Source organism: Lutjanus erythropterus, chromosome 9 (assembly GCF_056507025.1).
Source record: "Lutjanus erythropterus isolate fLutEry1 chromosome 9, fLutEry1.hap2, whole genome shotgun sequence".
NCBI lineage: Eukaryota > Metazoa > Chordata > Actinopteri > Lutjaniformes > Lutjanidae > Lutjanus > Lutjanus erythropterus.
Window position 1 is genome coordinate 5,224,160 of NC_139325.1, and position 22,203 is coordinate 5,246,362.

The 22,203-nt window shown below is 39.8% G+C and overlaps 1 protein-coding gene across 7 annotated transcripts in view; it reads left to right on the plus strand.

Annotated features, from left to right (window-relative positions):
- The window catches only part of adgrb1a (adhesion G protein-coupled receptor B1a), a 237,656-nt gene that overhangs the window by 136,198 nt on the left and 79,255 nt on the right, over positions 1-22,203 (plus strand). For all 7 annotated transcript variants that reach the window (XM_084725977.1, XM_084725975.1, XM_084725981.1 and 4 more), the window contains 5 exons: positions 1,205-1,313; positions 6,695-6,838; positions 16,345-16,420; positions 21,921-22,023; positions 22,136-22,179. In XM_084725977.1, the coding sequence (XP_084582103.1) occupies positions 1,205-1,313; positions 6,695-6,838; positions 16,345-16,420; positions 21,921-22,023; positions 22,136-22,179 (476 nt within the window). The remainder of the gene's footprint in view (positions 1-1,204; positions 1,314-6,694; positions 6,839-16,344; positions 16,421-21,920; positions 22,024-22,135; positions 22,180-22,203) is intronic.

Here is a 22,203-nt window from a genome sequence, read left to right on the forward strand (position 1 = left end):
GACACAGAAAAGGCAGGAAGAATCTGCTTAATTTTCAAAATAAAAGACCCCCTACAGACTCACAATCATAAAGACAGAAAAGAAACTATTTAATCACATAGCCTGCTTATCCATGGTAAAGGCATGAAGAGAAAAGAAAGAGGACTTTATCAACAAAATCTGAGCAAGTAAACAATGATCAGGTGGGCAAAACAGTCCTCTGCTGAAACACTTCTGAAACACAGCAGGTTGGGCTTACAGATGTGCGGAGGATGGGTCAGAACCGTGGCACAGACCTGGTGTAATTTCCTGGTAAGACCTGCTCTTGTATGACTCCATCCTGGTACTAAAGCACACAGGCATCATAGCTTCAGCATCTAACGTTAGCTTTTGGAGAGACAAAGTCATGACGTCAATCACTTGACTTGACAACAGTTTTGCAACAAACTGCGACTTTCTTGACTTGTAAAATGACCTCTTAAATTGACAGTCATCATACGTGTGATTTGTGGCAGAATTCAAACAGAACCAAAAATGATTTGTCCCTCGCCATCGACTAGAGTTCATATTTTTTCTGAAGGTTAGGTCCCATGATGTTCCACCAGAAGGGGTGGGACATCACCTCTAAGTTGAGTTGAAAGTCTTTTTTTGATTTTGTCAAGGTGAATGTAATGTCATCAGATTTGTGACTGAAGTCCAAGCTGTGTGACTTGAGTTCACACCTGTCATTTATGAACTTAAAATTTGCGCATTTCTATAGTTAATGTACCCTTTTAAGCAAACATACTTGGATATTTTGTTGCCTCAGCTGACCCTAAACTTGATTAGTTGAATTTGCTCAACTTGTATATGCAGCTCGTACATGTGAGGTGTCTTTTTGAATATTAAGTAATCCTGTCATAGCGGAGGAACACAGTTATCACCTTAATATGGTTATGTGTTGCTTATTCCTGAGTTTCAGAGTTTATTCCTAGAGTTAAAAAAGTGTGACTGAGAAGCTTTAGAGTTAATTTCATATTCTGTCATCATCAAAATGAAGCGTAAGACTGTGATGCACAAAATTAATGTTGTGTGGGAGATGAGAAATGAACAAACGGGATGGTGTGCCAGTGTTTCAGCTTTTCTATTAAAGGGCTTTTGTGTGTCAAGTGTTTTAACAGCAGTTGAAAATATTCACCCCAAGTCCATAATTTTTTTTCTTTCATTCTGCTTTCATGCTTCTCAGCTGGGGCCGAACATCAAAGAGCTGTTCCGTCTGGTGGAGGACTTTGTGGATGTCATCGGCCTGAGGATGAAAGACTTCCAAGACACGTATGAAGTCACCGATAACCTAGGTCAGCCTTATCTCTGTCCAGGAGATCTCTGTCGCCATCTCTGTGTATCAAAACAAACACCTTTATCACAGCGTTTGTTCCTCTGAAGATTCATCTTCATAACTACAATGACAGTACATGAAAGTGAGGACAGGGGAGGTGACCTGAGGTGAAACAGACACCTCCTGTGCCTTCAATCTCAATTTTACATCCATGCACAGAGCTCATTCATACTATCAGCTGACTTTAGGTTGTCACAAATATATATATATCAGTATCAGTACTTATAGATATGATAATCAGGGTCGTCTCTGAACTGATCTGAATGTGTAAAATTAGTCTGTGCTAGTTTAATCTTTAATCCGGTACACTGTACAAAAGAAAATAGTTGATAAAACTCCAAATTTCAAGGCAACGGACTGTGATAGATTTTAGAGTTTTTGAACCCAACTCATATTCGCAAGTTCTGACAAAGTTTTACCAACTACTGATCTGTTGTTGAGATCATTTTCTTCTTTAGGCAAACATAAAGCTTTGAATTTTAGAAATTCAAACCATTGTACTAAAAAGGGAGTAAATTCCTTGAAGTGAAGTAAATGTTAAAATTTTAATATTTTCAATTAAAACTATTTAAGTTTTCAGGCAAAAAAAAAGACAAATGAGGTTCACAGCTCACTGTGACCATTTTTTCGTTTTTTGTTTTAGTTTCTCAAATATTCAAGTCTATCTAAAGAAGAAAAGTTTGCAGAAGAGTTTGAGCTTAAAACTCAAAAATCTTCTGCAGTGCATCATCTCAACCAGACAAATGGATTATACATGTTCATTATAGTTTTTTTTTTTCTCATCTCAACTTCATATATTTTTGTTATTTAATTTCCCAGAAGTTTTTACAGTGTGTCTCACTCAGTACATATATTATTGACAAGGATTCCTCATTTGGTCTTGAATGTACCTGAAGTCCTAGAAGGTTTATTGCAATTAACAATTAGTTTTTTTGATAAGATAATTACTTGTGCGCACAAAATATATATAAAATATTTGTGGATGTTAATGCCCCTGTGCATCAAACAGGCCACAAATGAGTGACATGATTAGGGATAATACACATTATCAGATTTTGTTAAACTCTCAAATATTGATACCAGTATGTGCATAAAAAATCCAGTTGTTGTAAATAACAAGCTTTTAAAAGATTTCATGTATTTTATTTTACAAAAAACAAACAAACAAAAAACTCTCATGGGTGATTTGTTCTTGAATGTATGAAATCCCTAAAGGTAAGGGTTTTTTATTTATTTATTTTTTAAACTGCAATTAAGAATTAACCTTTTTGCCACAAGATAATTTGTGCACACCAGATATATGTAAAATATTTGGGACTTTAGTGTGTCCAATGGACGCCATCCATCCATACAGGCTCCCTATGAATGACAAAATTAAGAATGACTCTCAAATATAGATGCCTGTATCCACTTCAAAGACCTAGTTGTGGCCGGGCATGAATTCACTGTTAATGTCTTCACAACTTTAAATGTCATTTATTTTGCAAAAAAGGGGAAAAAAAACCCATGAGCCAACATGGAAACCTTAATAAACAAAAAATACATTTAATGTAATGTAAAAACACTTAAGAAAATGATCCTGAGAAAAAAAAAGAAAACTTTTTTCACCTCTTATTACAGTTGATCAGACTTGAAAAAACTGAAATTCACAACTTTTCTATTACTGTCTCTTGTCCTTATCAAGTAAGAAATATATATTATGGCTGTAAGTAGTACAGCTAGTATATGTATGGTATCCGTAGTAACAGGCATCATTAAGTATTTGAAAGGACCTGGATTAGTTCAGATTGTGTCCTTCATTTTTTTTCTCCTGTTTTGCAGGTTTGAATTTGTTGTGAATCCCTCTGTTTCAAATAATTGTATTACTGTATCGAGGCAGAGCAAAAGCTCTCTTTCTGTAGCATTTTGTTTGTGTTCCTCTGTATTTACATCGGGACAAACAAACCCGTGGTAAATATTAGCTCTCCCCAGGGCAGCAGGTCTTTACATGCATCTCATGGGACTCTAAATCCACATTCACAAGTGCCTCCTGCCTCCTCCCGCCACCCAGTGACTGTAAATGCTGTGTTTTTCTCAAACAGGGGAAAGATAATGTAGTATATAGTCATCACACAGGATCTGCTGCACTGTGCGACCCGCAGATAAAAAAGGAGGCAGAGTTTGAGTTGAGTCAAGGGAGAGTATGTGGGAATTGAGGCCAGATGAGAGGTCCTGTTTATAGCCGTGCCACCTCGCTGTCTGGAGCCAAATAGCCGCCCACACCAGCAGTGTATGCCTCCCCTGGGGCGACTGACCTCCTCTTCCCTCCCACACCTCAAACATAAGCCGAGCCACGCAGGAGCGCTCCATCATCTGCCAACTTATAGTTAAATCAGAGTTCTTCAAGTTGTATAGAATGAGGGAATTCACCAGACTTGAACTCTAACTGCTAAGTGGTTTTATTATCTTCTATTCTGACAACTTAGCTATTCTTTTGTTTGAAATGAGTAAGTAAGAAATTAATTCTCCTTAGATTACAGGCAGTAAGATCTTTTTTTACTTACTTTTAAAGGTCTTTAAAGGTGAACTGCTTCACTGACATGAAATATAAGACTACGCAGAGCACACACACAGGCGTTCATGCATCAAAACACCTACGCCCATTGTCTTATGTGTTAGCCCACACCTTGATGCATGTTATCTACACAAGAAAGAAAGAAAGAAAGAAAGAAAGAAAGAAAGAAAGAAAGAAGATGTTCCCTCTAAGCTCCAGGCTTACTGTGTGAGCTGATATGATTAAAATGTGTTTGGTGTATCTGACATGATAAGGGCTATAAGGGTCCTGTTTTATTGCCTGACTTTGAGCCCCTTTCTTAAAGGGACAGTCCTTATTATTTGAAGTAGGTTTCTATGAGGTACTTATCCATAGTCAGTGTATAACCAACAGTAAAATGTTTTTTTAGCCACATAAAAAAGTCAATATGTGACAGGAAACCATAACAAGGGAATGGATGTTTTTCAGCCGATACCAATAACCAATAATTACCTGCTTCTCATGGCTGATACTGACAAGACAACTGATAATTTCACATTTTTGTATTTTATAAAGAAGATCATAGTTCATGCTCAGATATAGTGTGTAAAGATGGAGGATTTAATATTCCACAGCCCCGACTGAACCAAGACATCGCAATGACACCAAAAACAAAGCACAGCTCTGACTGAAATGTTTTTAGTTTTTTTCATTAAAACTCATCAAAACCTCAACTTTTATAGAGCGTTGTGCCAAAGAATTCAAATTTAATGGTTTGATAATCTGCCAAATCTGTCAAAAGATATCAGTAAAGCTGATATGTACGCTGATACTGATACAGATGGACCAGGACCTCATACAACCCCACCTCAAATAACCTGAACTATCCCTTTAAGAAGGATCCTTATGTCAATATTGAGTTTTAGCACATTTCCTTATATTTTTCTCATTCCTTAATATATTTTTATCACACTACCACACAGCTAATCCGGGGGAGGTACAGCAGTATGCCAGCATAGGAAACTGAACACACTGTACAGAGAGTGGGAGGAATGGGTGGTTAATAGGGACCCGCCAGGCCATGCTGACATTTATAACACAGACACATTTTCTATATATATATAAAAAAAAAAGTAGGCTACACAGATTTTACTCCTAACTTAATTTTGTAGCAGTTTTACTTGGAGAAATTGTTTTCAATATTAATTAGTATACAGGATCACTGCTCAAGTCAGGGTCATATATACAGGCCAGAATCACAGGCTTTACAGTCTTAACATCATATGGGATACTTAATTGATTGAAGAAAAAGTTGGTTTGAAGTCTTGAGTATATTTCCATAATAACAATTCTTGATTTAATGAGCAAAACTCCAAGTTAAAGTTTAGTAAAAAAACAAATTGTTGTGTATCACTGGACAGTTTATTTTCATCAGAACTGTGTGGGTGTGGTGTAATAGATTGACAGTGGCCTGGCAACGTAAGCGAGCAACCCACCACAACAAACTTTGCTGCCCAAGTCCCCACGACCGTTCTGTTTCAGATGTTGTTACATTCTGATTGGTGCGAGGACGTTCGTGACAAGTGACCGCCCACTTTAAACGAGAGAGAAGAGAGCAGAGGAAAACACAAATACTGAAACGTGAAATAACAAAGCTGCTCGAACTCTGACAAACAACTTTGTGTGCATGTAAGAGGCATCAATGGAGATAATGCATTTTTTTGTGTGAAGAAACCAGCAAAGGAAAGATCCTTCTAACAAGATGGATAGACAACAGGTGCAGTCTGTAGACAGCAGGTGGAAGTCAATGGGCCTCGTGCATTTATGTTTTCTTATTGTTTGCTCAAATTTGTTCTTAAAGCAGTACGAGTGGAAATGTGAAACTCCTGCATGGGATTCATGAAACATGCACTGACAGACGAAACTGTTCAGAGTATGTTGATGAATCATGTTTGATCTTAAATTTGCAATATGCAGTTAGCATATGGCACATGTTAAATCCAGAATCAGTAAAAGTAAAAGTAAAAACAGGGAAAATGATCCATTCATCCATCCTTTTTCTTTCACTTATAAGCCGTCTGATCAGGGTGGCAGCAGGCTAAGCAGGGCATTCCAGACGTCCTTTTCCCCAGCAACACTTTCCAGCTCCTCTTAGGGGATCCCGAGGCATCCCCAGGCCAGAGATTTGTAATCCCTCCAGCGAGTTCTGGGTCTACCTAAGAACAAACAGGGAATGCAAAAATGTTGATGAAATCCACAAAATTGTTCGCATAGCACAATTTAACATCAAATCTGTTTGTATGAATGATTCATGCATGAGGCCCAGTGTTTTTGCAAGTCACACATAAATCTCAAGTCTTGGTGTTCAAACTGACAAGCTCTAAGTCCAAAACTTTGCATTCCATGCCCTAAACAAGTCAGAATTTAACAGTGGTATTAAACTAACTTAGTTTGGTAATTATTTTAATATTAGCCTTGACTCACTGATCTTTGTGCAAATGTAAGTGTTGAGGAACTTTGGAAGTTGTTGCGTCCCATCTGCAGTTTTGGACCCACACATTTTACATACTGAAGTATGTCTTTTTTTGACCACCTCATAGTTTTTGCATGTGAACGAAATGATCTTTGGTGTAATTTTTTCCAACTGGAGGCCGAGTCTGACTCGAGTCCAAGTCATGTGATGTAAGTCCACACCTCTAGTGGACAGAAATAGCAAAAGTAGAATTACAACCACAGAGAAAAAGAATGCAAATATCAATTAAATAATGGGATAAGAAGTAAATTTGAAACAAGTGAAAGTCTCAGTCATAATCATTTCTCTGTTACAGTTATGAGCATTCACAAGCGTCCAGTGATGGGTCACGCAGACATCAGCTTCCCTATGAAGGGATGGAGGGGCATGGTGGACTGGGCCCGCAACTCCGAGGACAGAGTCACAATCCCCAAGAACATCCTGTCTACTGGCAAACCAGGTGAGAGCTGAGAAGCACCTCACAAACACACACCTCTCACATCTGCATCCCAACTGAGTGACAACAGGTTGCTCTGTGGGCATAAATTCACGTAATGTTTGACAAAATAATGAGTCTCCTGGAAAATTTATGAATTTATTTATTTAGAGCAAAACATTTTCCCCAAATACTGATTACAGCGGGCCTGTCTGCCTTCTGTCTGAGAATTCAAGAATGCATGTGCTTGAACATGTGGTGTGTGTGTGTGTGTGTGTGTGTGTGTGTGTGTGTGTGTGTTTGGTTGGGAGGGGGCCGTCGAGACAAAAAAGGCAGAAATGGGGAACAGCGGTTGATTTATAAAACAGTGTTTACTGCCATTAATCTGCAAAGCAAAGCACCCGCTCAGACAAATGCACGCAGAGGTTTTTGTATTTAATATTGAAAATAAAACATGGAGGAGAATAACAAAATCATTTCTCATCACCCGCTGCTCAGCGGCTGTACAACAAAAAGGCACATTGTCTTCAATAAGGCCAGAGTACATTTCATTAAATGTTAATGCAAAGCCCATTTACTTAATAATTTGACAGTCCCAAAGCATACTTATCTGTTGCTTACAGACAAAGAGAATTATACAACTTATAATGCAGAGTTACAGCAGGGACAAACTGACAATATAAGAAGCAGAATGTGTGTGTGAAGTGTTGAATATGAGGATTTACACTTCTGTTCCATTTTATGTCATTGCAAATAGAATAGCTGTGTTTTTGTGATCAGAGTTTGGTCTCTTTGGTCTCTGCTAACCTCTGATAATCATCTGTCATTACATTATTCAAGATATTTGTTCATAAACTACAATATGCATTGATTAATAAATAAAATCTTTGATTCAAAGTTCAAAGCACATGGTGCAATGGATTTAATTCATTCAAGGTGTGTCCAAGTCTACTTTTTCCGTCTTGCGCCAGTCCTGCCCCTGGATAGAGGTGGGATACTCCTATCAGCAGTGCCCTGATTAATTCATGGGGGAGTTTAGGCCGAACATGCAATAAACCAATCAGAAAGTCAGCTCTCATCACCTTTAACAAGCATTTGCACCAGGAGCAATGCCACCTGTGCCACCAGCACACATGCTTTGTGCCAGGTATAAGCGCCCGAGAAGTGCCAGAATTCCTTAACTACCAGAACAGCCATACTGTAAGCAGTTTAGATTAATCTAGAATTACTCTGATTAGTTTGGTTATTAAAATAGCATGTTAATTATCTTATAAAATAGATCATTAACATGTTATTTTAATAACTAAATTAATTTTTATATAAATAATAACACATTTCCACGTCGAACCATCACAACAAATCATCATAGCCCATAGGGAAAAGGCTGGAAACAAGTATGGTAATGTTACTTTAAATAAGGTTACTTTACTTTAACACAGCTTTACCACATAAAATCAGAGAGTTAGAGGTGCTAAGTGTTACAACCATCCCTGGTCTCCCCTATTTCATTTTACATGAGTCTAATGAATTCATTATTTGTATTTTAATATTGAGAAATTGGAAATTGAGACCGCCTGCAAAGTTTTATAGACAGAGTCAGATGCATCTCCAGCTGTGCAAAGAGTAACAACATAACAGTGGTGATTTCCGTGTGGTCAATATAACTGTTTATGGCTGGAGTAGGTACACATGATGACATTGTCTTTGCCTTTTGTGTAATAAAAAATATATATGAAAATACAGACACTTCTAGGAAAAGTCAGGTACCAGCAGCACTGTATCTTTCAACTGAACAAAGTTATTGCAGATATACATTTGAAATTGGTCAAACCACCTTGGCTGTTCAAGCGTTAAAAGGTATGCTAAATGCATTTGTATTAGAGCAGTGGCAGAAATCTCAGAGCCAAGTCCCAAAACCTCAGAGAGTAAAGTATAAGAAAAATGTTAATATTGGGGAACCCACTACTGAAATGACTCAGCAGTGTTACATGCCTGGAGGCTGGAGTGACTGGAGGACGGGTGAATTCAGCTTTAATGCAGAGGCGAGGGTTCATTTCCTGTGTCATACTAACTGATCATTGACTTAAAAGAAATATTGAACTATGTGTGTTCTAGTTGTCTTACCTGGAGTTTTTCCTCATGATCCAATATCAGTATTCACTTTGATGAGTTGGGAGGAATATTTGTTTTTTTTTATTTGTGATTAAGAACATCACCAGCTGGGTTCGACTCCTCACCACAGGCAGGTGTTAGGTACACAGTTTTCAGTAGCAGTAGGGTTATTTGTCAGTCGGGACGTCTTCGACCATTAAAGACAGCCCTGTGCTGCTAGCATGCTAATGAGGCCGTCACTCCTAATCAGGAGTCAACAGGAGCCAATCAGGAGCAATTAGCGACAATTTCCTCCCCAGCTGGGAGATGTGTCTCCACGGTGGCAATGTCACACCAGCAGCCAGCCCTCTTTATGCACACAGCTTGGACGTGCTCACATGGATTAAAATGGCACTCTGATGCCTTGTTTACGCTGATTGATCGGTCCCTTCTCATGTCTCCCTCAATTTTTCATAAAAGGACAAAAAACAAAAACAGAGAGAAATAGGTTTTGTTTCATGCCTCTGAACATGAAATGAAACAGTGTTTGGGGACTACAGAAAGAAAATGATGTCCCTCCTTTTTGCAGCGTGCAAACATGCTATAATTGATTAATTAACTTACTGCAAAACAGAAAATGAATTAATCAGGTTCAACTAAATATATAAATTATGTACAATTTTATTTAAAGCACAAATATAAAAACGTTAACTTCATAAGATAAAAATGATCAACATCATATTTGTGATTTTCTAGTAGCTGCAGCGCCCTAAGTTGTAATTTAGTTGCCAACGCTATGAGGCATATAACATATAATGCAGTTTAGGGTAAAGGGGCATCTAGAGGGCATCTAGAAGTTTGATTCAGTTGTGTAATCCATCACAGTAAACATCAAGTCTGCATTAAGTTCCTTTCACACTGTGTTGCCATGCAGCGTGTCTGATAATAGATTTTCATATGTTGTATAAAAATGAATAGATTACAAACCAGTGGATGCCTTTACAAATGCAGTAAAAACCACATTCATATTTCTGAAACACAGCATTGTTTACAGCCATCCTACTTGCTTGCAGTCTTCTTTTTCACTGTCTTTGTTTGGGCATTGCAGCAAGTCTTGTGTCAGACCCTAGAACTCTGTATCATGTCGTGTGTGTACTTCTTTGTGTGTGTGCACGAAATGGGAACCCCCTCATATAAAAACAGCTTGATAGCACTAATAAGGACTTTTACACTGCACATTTAGCCCTTGGCCAAGAGTTAACCCTGGCATATCTTGGCCCCCTTTCACACACACATTGTTAACACAGGGTAAAACCAAAGCCTAGAGCTGTATGATTCACTCTGCACTTCTCACTGTCCTATTGGTCGGTGCAGCAGTTGATGTGGAAAATTCTGTGATTGCTCCTTTGATCTTTTAGCCTTGTTTCACCCTGGCATCTTTTAGCCCTGCAATTTTCAAGGGATAACCCACAAACTCGGGGCTAACTCTGCTAGCTCGGAGCTAGCTCTAGGCTAAAGTCAGGGTTAGCCCACTTTTTGAATGCACCAGGATTGTGCCAGTGAGAAAGCTCTCCTTGCGTGAGGCTAACAGCTCTATTAGACTGGGGCTAAGTGCAGTGTGAAAAGCCAGATACAGGTCTGAGAGCCTGTTTTACACCAAGTGCAAATCCACACAAAGCAGAGCACAGTGCAATACAGCTGTCGTTGCTAGTTTCCGACTGACACAGTGAAAGTTAATCCACCACTGACCACCTATTAAAGGGTGCATTATTCAGATAGTAAAAAACACCTACAGGGACAACAGGCATACCTGGCTTTTAAAGGGAAAGGGAGATGACACTGAATGGTTCAATGCATGTTACACTCAAAATACACCTATGAATAATTAAGAGACTAAAGACTACCTCTTTGCATCTTGCTTACTTTGTGCACACATTACAGGGCTCAGCAATAAGGGTTGTCCACTTGCCTGATGCAAGTAAAATGCTGTCGGACTAGTAAATCTGGCAATTCACTTGTCCAACCTGGCAAGTTGTAAAATATCATTTAACTATTAAAATATTTTGATAATTGATTAATAAATTAAGTCATTTTTCATGCAAAATACCAGGCTCCCAGTTATGAAGATTTTTCTCAGTTTATTATATTAAACTGAATATCTTTTGGGCTTAAGACTGACAAAATTAGAAATTTAAAGGCATCATTTTGGACATATTTCATTTTTTTCTGACATTTTTTAGATGTTGCAGCCTGAGGTTAAATATGACAATTAACTTTTGTTTTTTGATAACTGCTAATAAATAAAAGTTTGTGCAAGTAAAAACTGACTTTGAACAAGTAGATTTCTGACCCACTTGCTCAACCGGGCAGTTGGAAACGAAAAAGAAAAACATGCCCTCAGTGCACTTGGACCATGTGCTTAAGACCAGAGGGTATAGATAATCTAAACAGGGCCCTAAAACTCCACAGGGGACCTTTAAAGGGGTTGAACTGTGGGGCACACTTGGCATGCTCCTCAGTAAGCAGGAAGCAGCAGTCACCAAGGACACCTTGCTTCCCCAGATGCTGTTATATCACCTGCTGTTTCCGTGCACGTCCATAAAGATTAAAATCAAATAAACAGAGCATTATTTTACATGCACATGCAACGATACAAGTCAAATTAATTTGGAAACACTGCAATATTTTCCATCTTTTTAGCTTGAACTTCACTTTACATTCTGTTGTTGTTGCTTAAAAACTCCATTAAAAGGCAGCGTGATGAAAATACAGCAAAAGTTCGTGCAGATGATCAAAATAATGTCTGACAGTAGCAAGACGGAAGTTAAATTTGTATGATGTTTACTCCGGCCTTGGCATGTGTCTTGCTGTTCGGAGGTAATGGAGTATATTAGGTAAGCACAAGTGCATGCTCACTGTTAAAGGGTTTTTCTAGTCCACTTCCTCTCACCACTAACTGGTTGAGAAGAGCCCCCAAACTGACAAACCCTCCTTTCAGACTGAGGTGTGGTGAAGCAGGAATTAGACTGAGCCGTAGAATGTTTTTCAGAGTTTATGTTTGTGTCATATTATGTGAGTAAAGAAGCTTATGCATGGCTATATGCATGTGAATATTCACACTCCAACACATGCAAACAAATGTTCAGTACATACATCATGCAAACAAATATACATGGACAGATACTTGGCTATGAAGTGTTTCCGTTCTTGCACACAGACATATGACTTATTGAATCACCGGTTAAAGTCCCGCCAGGCTTGTTCTTGTTGGGCACAGACAATCTGGCTGAGCATATTGGATGGGGCAGCCAAAGAGTGGATGAGCAGGACACATAATACTTCACACACACACATAAGCACACACGTCTTGCTCGGTTCACCCCTGATGCCCATGGGAGCTCAGCTGTTGCCTGGGAGCTACAGCTTCTGCCTGCTGCCTGGCACACTACTACGTGCTCTCAGGCTGCCATGTAGTGTGGCGGAGCAGAGGAGCTGGATGTCTTCAGATGGCCCGGCAGATGGAGTTGTGTTTTTTTCGCCTTTGACACCGCAGCCGGAAAGAGAAGGCTCCTCCTCGCCCCGGGCCTGTCTGTTCCTTCATGTAGTCCAGCAGTCAAGTTTTGACAAATTTCTTCCGATGCTGGCGCCACTCTGTCGTCCCTTGACTGCAGCAGGGGGAGCTCACCCACAGAGAGCTGCAGCCATGTGTGGAGATGCACACATTAGTATCAACCAATAGATAGTACTAATGTTGGATGTGTAGGTCTTGTGTGATTGGCTGATCTACATTTCAATAGATAGCCAGATCACATGGACGACCTGAGGGTAAAATGATTCAGACCCAAAGCCCTGACAACTTTAGACTGTCACATCTTACACTCTTTTTGAAGGGAAAAAATAGTTTGAAAAAACAAGAAAATGTATTCACAACCTTTACAAACTATTTCAGAGTCATACTGTAATGCAAATCATGAACACAATGATCTGAACACCAGTGAAACACTGTACTCTGATCAGAGATTCGGCATCCTTTTCAGTTCACCCCCAAATCATAAATACATATTTTCCCTCTTATCTGCAGTCGCATCGGCAAAAAAGTCAATTTGAAAAACTCAACAGCAATGTCTCTTTGGAACTACTTTTTTTCTACTGAACTACACCAGGCATCCGTATTACACGCAGAAGGAAGTGTGCATCTACTCATGGACGAGAGGTTACAGCCACACATGCTGACCTTAAGACTAGGGAGAATTTCGAAATCAAAGCAGAGGTCAGGGGTTGAGTTTCATAGAATTTGTTTCTTCCATTCTGGAGACTTTTAAAGAATGAATTTAAAGAAATAAGTGCGCTTTTTTTGCACACAGATGCCTGCTGATGACCTTCAATTGATTAGTATTAGCTGTAAAACACAATGGGACCGCAGCATTTTGCTGCACCCGGTCCAGTTTCAAATATGATGTATCAACAACTGACAAAATGAATATTTTACAAATATTTTTCTATGGGTATGAATATGAAGGTATGCCTTTCCTGGACATCTAAATATGTTTGAGCTTGTTTTTTAAGCCTAGTACCCTCCATTTCTCTCTCTGAGGAGGAAGAGGCACCAATGTATTTGAGGAGGTGAAAAAAGTGTGAAAAATGGTTAGAAATTATCAGGAATATTGAGAAGGTTGGCAAATATGGTTACAGCTCAACCAACGAGGTCAGCATTAATGTTTACATCCTGCCCTGTCACGAGTTTGTTGATCATGTGTACACGATTCTGCATCATGATGCCGTTGGCCTACAGCTGTTATTTTCAAAACTACTTTACTTGAGTACTGCACCTCCATCCAAATTTCCACTGGTTCCAAATGTCTCGGTGACCCCAATCTTTCTTCTGCTTACACTAAACTCCTTGAATCATACCTCTTTTCAGAAATAGCCATTCATTGTTTTCCATCTGTAATTGTCTTGCAGTTGCAGCGCACATTGTGCTTCTTAGTTTTAGTGATTCACGAGGGATTTACAGGAAAAGATTCATGCACACACTGGATGTGATAATGAAGACTGAAGAGGACAGTTGGTGTTGGCGTATTTAGATCATGAGTTGGGTGCATGACACTGTTGATTGTCCTCTTCAGTCTTCATTATGAATCCTCTGGGGCCACAATATGTTTGGCTGTGCTGCAAACCAAACCATATACTCAAGTTGCTCGCAAGCCACTCAAGCTTTGTTCGCTGCTCCTTGCAGTTGATATATGTTAAAGGCCCAATGTTATGTGCCAAGGCAATTTTGTTTATTGGCATCAATATTAGGCCCTTTATAGAGCAAGATAAAGAGAAAAGACTGAATATGCTCCAGAACGGGTGTGAACAGTGGAGGCTGATGCTACCCATTCTGTTTACAGCATATATACAGGTTTGTTTACCCATGTTTGTCGGCATGTATAGTTCATGCTTACATATGTCCCACTCAGCCCATACTTTTTGGGCTGCACATGGACTGTGTAGATAGTAGATGCAGATCGGGTGAGAACCTCAATCATCCGTGAGGAACTCAGAGTAGAGCTGCTGCTCCTTTGTGTAGAAAGGAGCCAGTTGAGGTGGTTCAGGCATCTCATAAGGATGCCACCTGATCACCTCCCCTAGGGACGCCCAGCTGGGAGGAGGCCATGGGGCAGACTGAGGACTAGGTGGAGGGATTATATCTCCAGCCTGGCCTGGGAACGCCTCAGGGATCCCCCAGTCAGAGCTGGTTAATATAGCCGGAGAAAGGGAAGTCTGGGGTCCCCTGCTGGAACTGTTACCTCTGTGACCTGACTTTGGGTAAGCGGTTGAAGATGGATGGATATACAACAATATATACAACAGTGGTACAGATAATAGTGTAAAACAACAGTAATGCTGAAGATGGGGGACAAGTGTGTCAGTATGCGTGTATATGTTGGTTTAAATGCACAGTACAAATAAATAAATGATGGTGTAATGATGCCAACAACTCCACTGTCACCTCAAGATATCTGACTGAAAATGGGTTCCATACGTACCCAAGATACTTTCCCTTTTTATGCTAATCCCATGCAAAATTACATAAATTGGGTATATTGGTCCTAAATGGTTACTATAACCATTTCATTGTAGTAATACTGTTTTTGAAACTGATCATGATAGTGGTTATAACCAAAACATTAACCTTCTGAATAGCCACATCTTCCTCAGGGACATGTAGGCTCTGATATGGATGTGTCTCAGATGTGTCAAGCAGCAAAACAAGAAGACGGACCCAAAAATGCAAGGAGGAAAAGCATGGGCATTTCAAATGATTATATGTGCTCAAAATCAAAACACTAAGTCGAAAAGGCTTATGGATGGCAGGCAGGCACTGTTTTGTAAAAATACAAAAAGCACACAGGGAGATGCTACGAGGATGCTAGGATACTTAACACTAAGGATGAAGACAAACTGGCAACTAAAGGAGGGAAACATGCAGACTAAATACACAGGGAGGCTGATCAGGGACAGGGAAAACTCATCAGTGATCCAAAAAGGAGGGAAAAACGACAAAGACAGGAAGTAAAGCAAACAAAGACACATGAGGGGAAACTCATATGATCTGATCTGAGGTCCAGGAAACTCTGGGATTGTAACTATTAAAATATTCCTTTTGGTGTTACTACATGCACACAACAGTGATTCTCAAATACTACCATCAATCAACAAGTAAAAACACATTAGAGCGGGGTGAAGGTCTGATTTAGTTCTGGGGCCCATATATGAGAATTTAAAAATGTTGTAAATAGTGGTAACAATGATCCTATTACTGCAGTAGTATACAATATATGATAGCGATATATGATGTAATCATATTCCTTATTTTTGGGGGGACAACTGGGAGCTCCTAGGAAAGTTGGACCAGAGTTTGACAAGTACATATAGATGCTCAGACTTTTCTTTAGTTTCTTTTTTTCCTGCACTGCTGAAGTGAATTTTAGTCTAGCATTGTTTTGTTTTGTTTTGTTCTGTTCTGTTTTTTTGTCCCAGGGTGAGGACGGTGTCAGGATGTGCTGCTACTATCTGCCACTGTGGAGATTATGGAAATTAGCAGTGTCAGTTGTGCGTGCATGAATCTGTGTGTGAGAGTGTGAGAGAGAGTGTGTGTGTGACTGTAAAGCAGTGTAAGAGACAGTGTTTATAGCTGACTAGTCATGTAGGCCAGTTCCAGTGTAAAGAGCTCTTGGGGGCTGGAGGAGTGGAGGCAGCATGGCTGACCTGCATTCTCCTCTGTAGCAGGCCACACTGCTAACAGAGACTCAACCATTCATTCTCTCCCAACACTAGTCTAAACACTCCTGTCTCTCTCTCTCTGTGTGTGTGTGTGTGTGTGTGTGTGTGTGTGTGTGTGTGTGTGTGTGTGTGTGTGTGTGTGTGCACCTCTGTCTCTTCCCCCAACACAGACACAGACGAGTCCTCGATGTTTGTGACCGGCATCGTTTTGTACAGAAACCTGGGCAGCATTCTGACTCTGCAGAGGTAAGACTACTGACTGCTTTACAACTGACAGATTAGAAGCTTTGTTGATTGTTAACTGGCCGTGAAATCCCATCATTATCAGGGTTCCCTCTGGTCATTAAACTCTAAACCAGGGGGATTTATAAAGGTGAATTCAGACATGGAAGACATGGTATTTGATGAATGTGTTTACAAGAATGTAACCAAATATATTTTATGGTTTGATTCAGAGCACACAAGCAGGAATTCTTTATATGAATGTGACAGAATGTATGTGACTTCTTCGAGCAACAAGGCTCAACACTAAGTATCTTTCTCCAGGATGGCTTACTGTATCTTTAAGGTCTCCAGCTTTTTACCGAAGCTTTCAACGGACACTGTTTGGTCATGGAGATTGAAACAATGATTGAGCAGACCATAAAAGTTTTGGAAAAAGCTAGTAAATGGTTGCCTTGTGAGGGAGCTTGCCAGGCTTTGAGCTATCCGTTTATCTCCGCACCAAAAGCAGTGCAGCTGGTCAGCATCATAGCAAGGTCTACTGGCAGCTAAGGGCATAGTTTTAGATGTGATAATAGTGACAAGCTTTGATCTGATTGGTTGAAGTTCATCCAATCACCTGCCAGGTGTTTTTTGAAAGTGCCTGCCCTTTTCCAAACAGTTTCTAAGGATGCCTTCCCAGGTCATAATTCATTTTGGAGTTGCAGGGTTATCAAACATCTGCAGCAACTGCAGCTGATGGCTACAGTAAAGCATGTGTTAATTACACACAGTTCTAATGCTTTTGCCAAGGCTAGCTTGGGTTATCCAATTTAGTCTCAGTTTCACAAATTAGCACCAACTAACACCTTCACTGTAATGTATTAAACAACAGAACATTCACTTTTATGTCTGCCTGCATCTCATAAGTGTTTGGCAGTGCTGTTGCTGTTTGCCTCCATGGATTTCAATCTGCAAAACCACAAGTTGTCGAGCAACCTCATGTCAGGCTGTGATTAGCCTACATTCAGTTTGAAATCTGACTCCTGCTACTACACAAACATCAGCATGATAGAATCATCATTGTGAGCATGTTAGCATGCTGAGATTAGCACTTGGCTCACAGCACTACTTTGCCTAAGTACAGCCTCCCAGAGCTGCTAGCATAGCTGTGGACGTTGATATATCCGTTCCAAGACAATTACCGGTTGTGCCTTCAAGCTGACACAGAGTTTAGTATAAGTATATGGAAGCTGGAGAGACAGATAGAGAAACAGAGTGGTAGATGGAAAAACAAATGGACAGTCCTCCAAACTAGACAACAAAATATTTTGTTTGTAATTACCTTCCAAAACAAGCCGTATAAGCGATTGAGTGCCCCCGTGAGAAGGACAACATTGTTTGTCAGTGCCTTCCAAAGCCATTACAAATCACTGGTACAAATACAGTCATTAGTGTAAGTGTTTTCTCATCAGCCTCCACTATGGTTAAGGTCTGGTAAACTTAAGGCACAAGCAGACTTTGTTAGGGTAAAATCATGTTGAAAGAAATAAACATTTTCTGTTGTGAGGAAAGCGGAAGCAAACTTAAAAGTACAGCACGTAAGATTTAAAACCAGAATTCCTGAAAATTTCTTCAAATTATGTTTACTTTGTCTGTTTTATGACAAAAATTACAAAACAAATTGGTACCAACTGGTATCCTATTGCATACCATAGAGGGTTAGAGCAGTGTTTCCCAATCCTGGTCCTCAAAGCTCACTGTCCTGCATATTTTAGATGTTTCTCTGCTCCAACACACCTGATTCAAATGATCTGGGCCCTGTTTCCCAGAGCCTTCGTAGCACTACGTGCATCGTAAGTTGTATTTTAAGGTCTCCCTTAAGGTTGTCCCAACTCTGGGAAACAGCCCGTAACCTTAAGGGAGACCTTAAAATACAACTTACGATGCACGTAGTGCTACGAAGGCTCTGGGAAACGGGGTCCAGGTTGTTATCAGGCTTCTACAGAGGTTTGATGATGAGCTGATCATCTGAATCAGGTGTGTTGGAGCAGGGAAACATCTAAAACATGCAGGGCGGTGAGCTCTGAGGACCAGGGTTGGGAAACACTGGGTTAGTTACTTCAACACATCCACTGAGAAAGACTTTGGTGCCCTTGTTGATGGAACAAACATCCAACTGGTTTGTTTCGAGTGTCGTCACATAGATCACAAACCAAATGACAACAATACTGTTTACAACATCCTACACACTGAAATATAGCCACTGATGCTGCGGAACGGTTGATCCATATTCCAGGTTCTACTACAAAACCGTGCTGGGTGTTATGGATCGTCACAGCAGAGTCAGAGCGTTTTACATCAGTGCTGCAGCGAGCGTTTCCAGCTAAATGAAAACAGGGATTTGATGCAGAAACAGCAGCACACTAGCAGTGGGTGGCCTCATGTATGTCTTTTATCTCCGTGAGTAAAGGGATTTCTGGGAGGAAGTTGCTGCTCGCATGATGATTAACATACATTTTAACACAGCTGTGTATCTGTGTGTGTGCGGATAGTGGAATGCATGCACGTTTCTGTGAGTAGCAGCCTGTTATCTGTGGCTGCGGCGGCTGTGGTAAGGAGCTCTCCATTATGGTAATGCGGTGAAAGCACATAATGAACTGGTACCGTACGGAAACAGTGAAATGAAGCGGACCCTCACTCTCTCCAGTCCTCCCACATGTTTGCTCTGAATCTTTCGATTGCCGCTGCTCCCCACGTTTCCCAGCTCCTCTACTTTTCTACTTTTCATCCTTGTCTTCTCTCCTTTTCTACATCTGACCCCCCCCCCCAACTCAAGGAAAAGGAGATGAGTTTGAGGCAAGAGACTAGGTGACACAAACATTTAAGTTGACTGATTGTGTTTTGGAATGGTGAGAGGGCGATTGTGCATAGAGGATACAGTGTGAGGAACTGGAAAACAGAACATGGGCTGTTGAACATGTTTGGCCGACTGGAAGCTCTTGGTGTCAGTACTTCCAGCAGCAATTCACTTTTTTTCTGATTGTCTCATTCCACATGATTGATAGTACCTATGAAAAGCAGAAATTGCAATGCATACTAAACAGGCAGGAGAATATAGAACAGAATGCCCCCAAAATTTTCAAAGATAAGCTACTAAATGACAATGTGGACTGCTTCAGATGCAAGAAAAAAAGTCTTTAGGGTTTATTTGTTTTCTCTGAGGCAGAGCAGGAAGATCGTGAGCTCATCAGAGGCACATGAGTCAGCCATGTGTTACATATATTACATTGTTGATTAAGCAATTGAAGCTCATGTGATTTTGATGCTTATGTAGAAGCAGAATGTACATGAACTGTTACTATTTAAAGGAACAGTTCAGCCCCAAATCAAAACTACATTTTTTTTTCCTGGCCTGCAGTGCTGTTCATCCATCTAGACAGTTTTGGTGTGAGTTGCAGAGATAGGTGGTTGGAGATATTAGCCGTATAGATGTCTGCCTTCTCTCCAATATAATTGGGGCTAAGTGGCACTTGGCTTGTGGTGCTCAAAGTCCCAAAAAGATACACTTGATCAATTCAAAAGTTCAATTCGGTATTTTTCTCCAAAAATCATGACTTTGTTGCACAAGATAATCCCCAGACCTTGTTGTGAACAATCTCATGTAGGAACTGCTTTCTTTCTGAAGTAGAATCTGTACTTCTGTACTACTTCAGAATCTACCTGAACTAGTCTTGGGTGGTATCTATTATTTCATACCTTCCTGACATTTCACCAGGGAATACAGTACTGTATATCAGCGTTTCCAAACCCTGGTCCTCAAGGCACACCGTCCTGCATATTTTAGATGTTTTCCTGCTCCAACACACCTGATTCAAATGATCAGGTTGTTTTCAGGCTTCTTCAGAGGCTTGATGATGAACTGATCATTTGAATCAGGTGTGTTGGAGCAGGGAAACATCTAAAACATGCAGGACAGGGTTGAGAAACACTGCTGTATATGACAATATCTATGTGAAAAAAACTTTTTATCTAATATGCATTTGTCTTAGACAAGTCTTGCTGAGTTTAATGCTTGTGGCCCATAGAGTAATAAATAAATAGGAAAAAAGTCCCCTTATTCCATAGAATCTTGCTGAAGGACCTGATAACACTTGTTGCTGTCGATACCAACACATCATTTGCCTGAACTGAGAGTTTATACATATCAAGTATATTATATGGCTTTTGTAGTTTAAAAAAAATATATACAAAATAAAGTTATATGTGGCAATATTTTCATGATTCCATATCTAGTCATATTTAATTAATTAGCTAGGATATAGAACAGACATGACAAGCCAATTATGTCTTTTCTACTGCCAAATAATTCTGCTTTTGGCCAGGTTTACCATTTGTAATACATTAATTTTTATTTTGTATTTTTTTTTATTAAAAAAACAGTTGCAGCTTGTACAAAGTATTAAATCATACTGTCATGATTTTATATACCCTGGTATATCATAATACCATAGTACTGCTCAAGCCTAACCTAAACTACTTCCTACATGAAACTGCTCACAACAAGATGTGTGGATAATCTTGAGTAACTGGGTCATGATTTTTGGAAAGAGAAACTGATTTTGAAATTTTCAAATGTATGTTTTTTGGTGCTTTGAGCACCACAAGCCGAGTGCCATTTAGCTTCATTATATTGGAGCGAAGTCAGACATCTCTACAGCTGATATTTCAAAAACTCTGCAACTCACACCAAAACTATCTAGATGGATAAATAACTGAATGAATAAATGAACTGTCGCTTTAAAGTGGCTCTGATGAAATGCTTTTGCATTTTGTGACAGGTGTGCAACCTTTATTAAACTAAGGGTAATGTCAATTTGTCCTTTAGAATTTCACTTGTGGGACATGTGGCCTTTTATAGGACTGTCCATGGCAGCCTGTTCTTACTCCCAGTGCATCAAACACAGCAGCTCAGTCAGTGTCCCCGTGTTTCAGACTGTGACGCTGTAGCTACGCCTCAAACATCATTTCAGGAAGTGCTGCCTTACCATTCTATTTTAATGTGGCCTCAAAGTCAGGAGACCAGGGTTCATGTACAGTATGGAAACAATAGTTAAGGTTGACTTCTTAATTAAATAATGTTCAAAAGTTGCATTATATATGATAACTTAAATGAGGAACATACTTATTTCAACCCAAACCACAATCTTTGCCTAAACTTAACCAAGTAGCTTTGTTGCCTAAACCTAACCAAGTTTTTGTGACATGTTGACATTTTTGGCTTAGAGTCAAAAGTTTCAACAATTTTTGGACGGTTTGCCTTCAGATTTGGTACAGACATGGTCCCCACATGATGATGCTGGGGAATACCAGCAGGTCAAAGTTTTAACTTATCCACAGAAACATTCAACATTCAAGGTTCTCTAACAAAGGGTACCTTAATGACTTGGGCGATCCTCTGATTTTTCTTTTGTTTAGTGCAAATATTAGCATGTTGACACTTTAAATGAAGATTAGCCACTGATGTTTTTCTCTCTCCCTTTAGAAACAGCACAGTCCTGAACTCCAAGGTTTTGTCAGTGACCATCAAGCCCACCCCTGCTTCCCTCTCTGCTCCAGTCGTAGTTGAGTTCTCTCACCTGTACAACGTGAGTGACTTTTGTCTTAAAGCAATGCAGATATCAATCTACTGTGATATTATCTGTGTTGCTGGTACTCTTTCATGATGATCATGTTTTTTTTATGTTCCTCATCCATTAGGGAACCACCAACCAGACCTGTATATCCTGGGACGAGAGCGACAGGTAAGATCCACTGCATTGTTGACA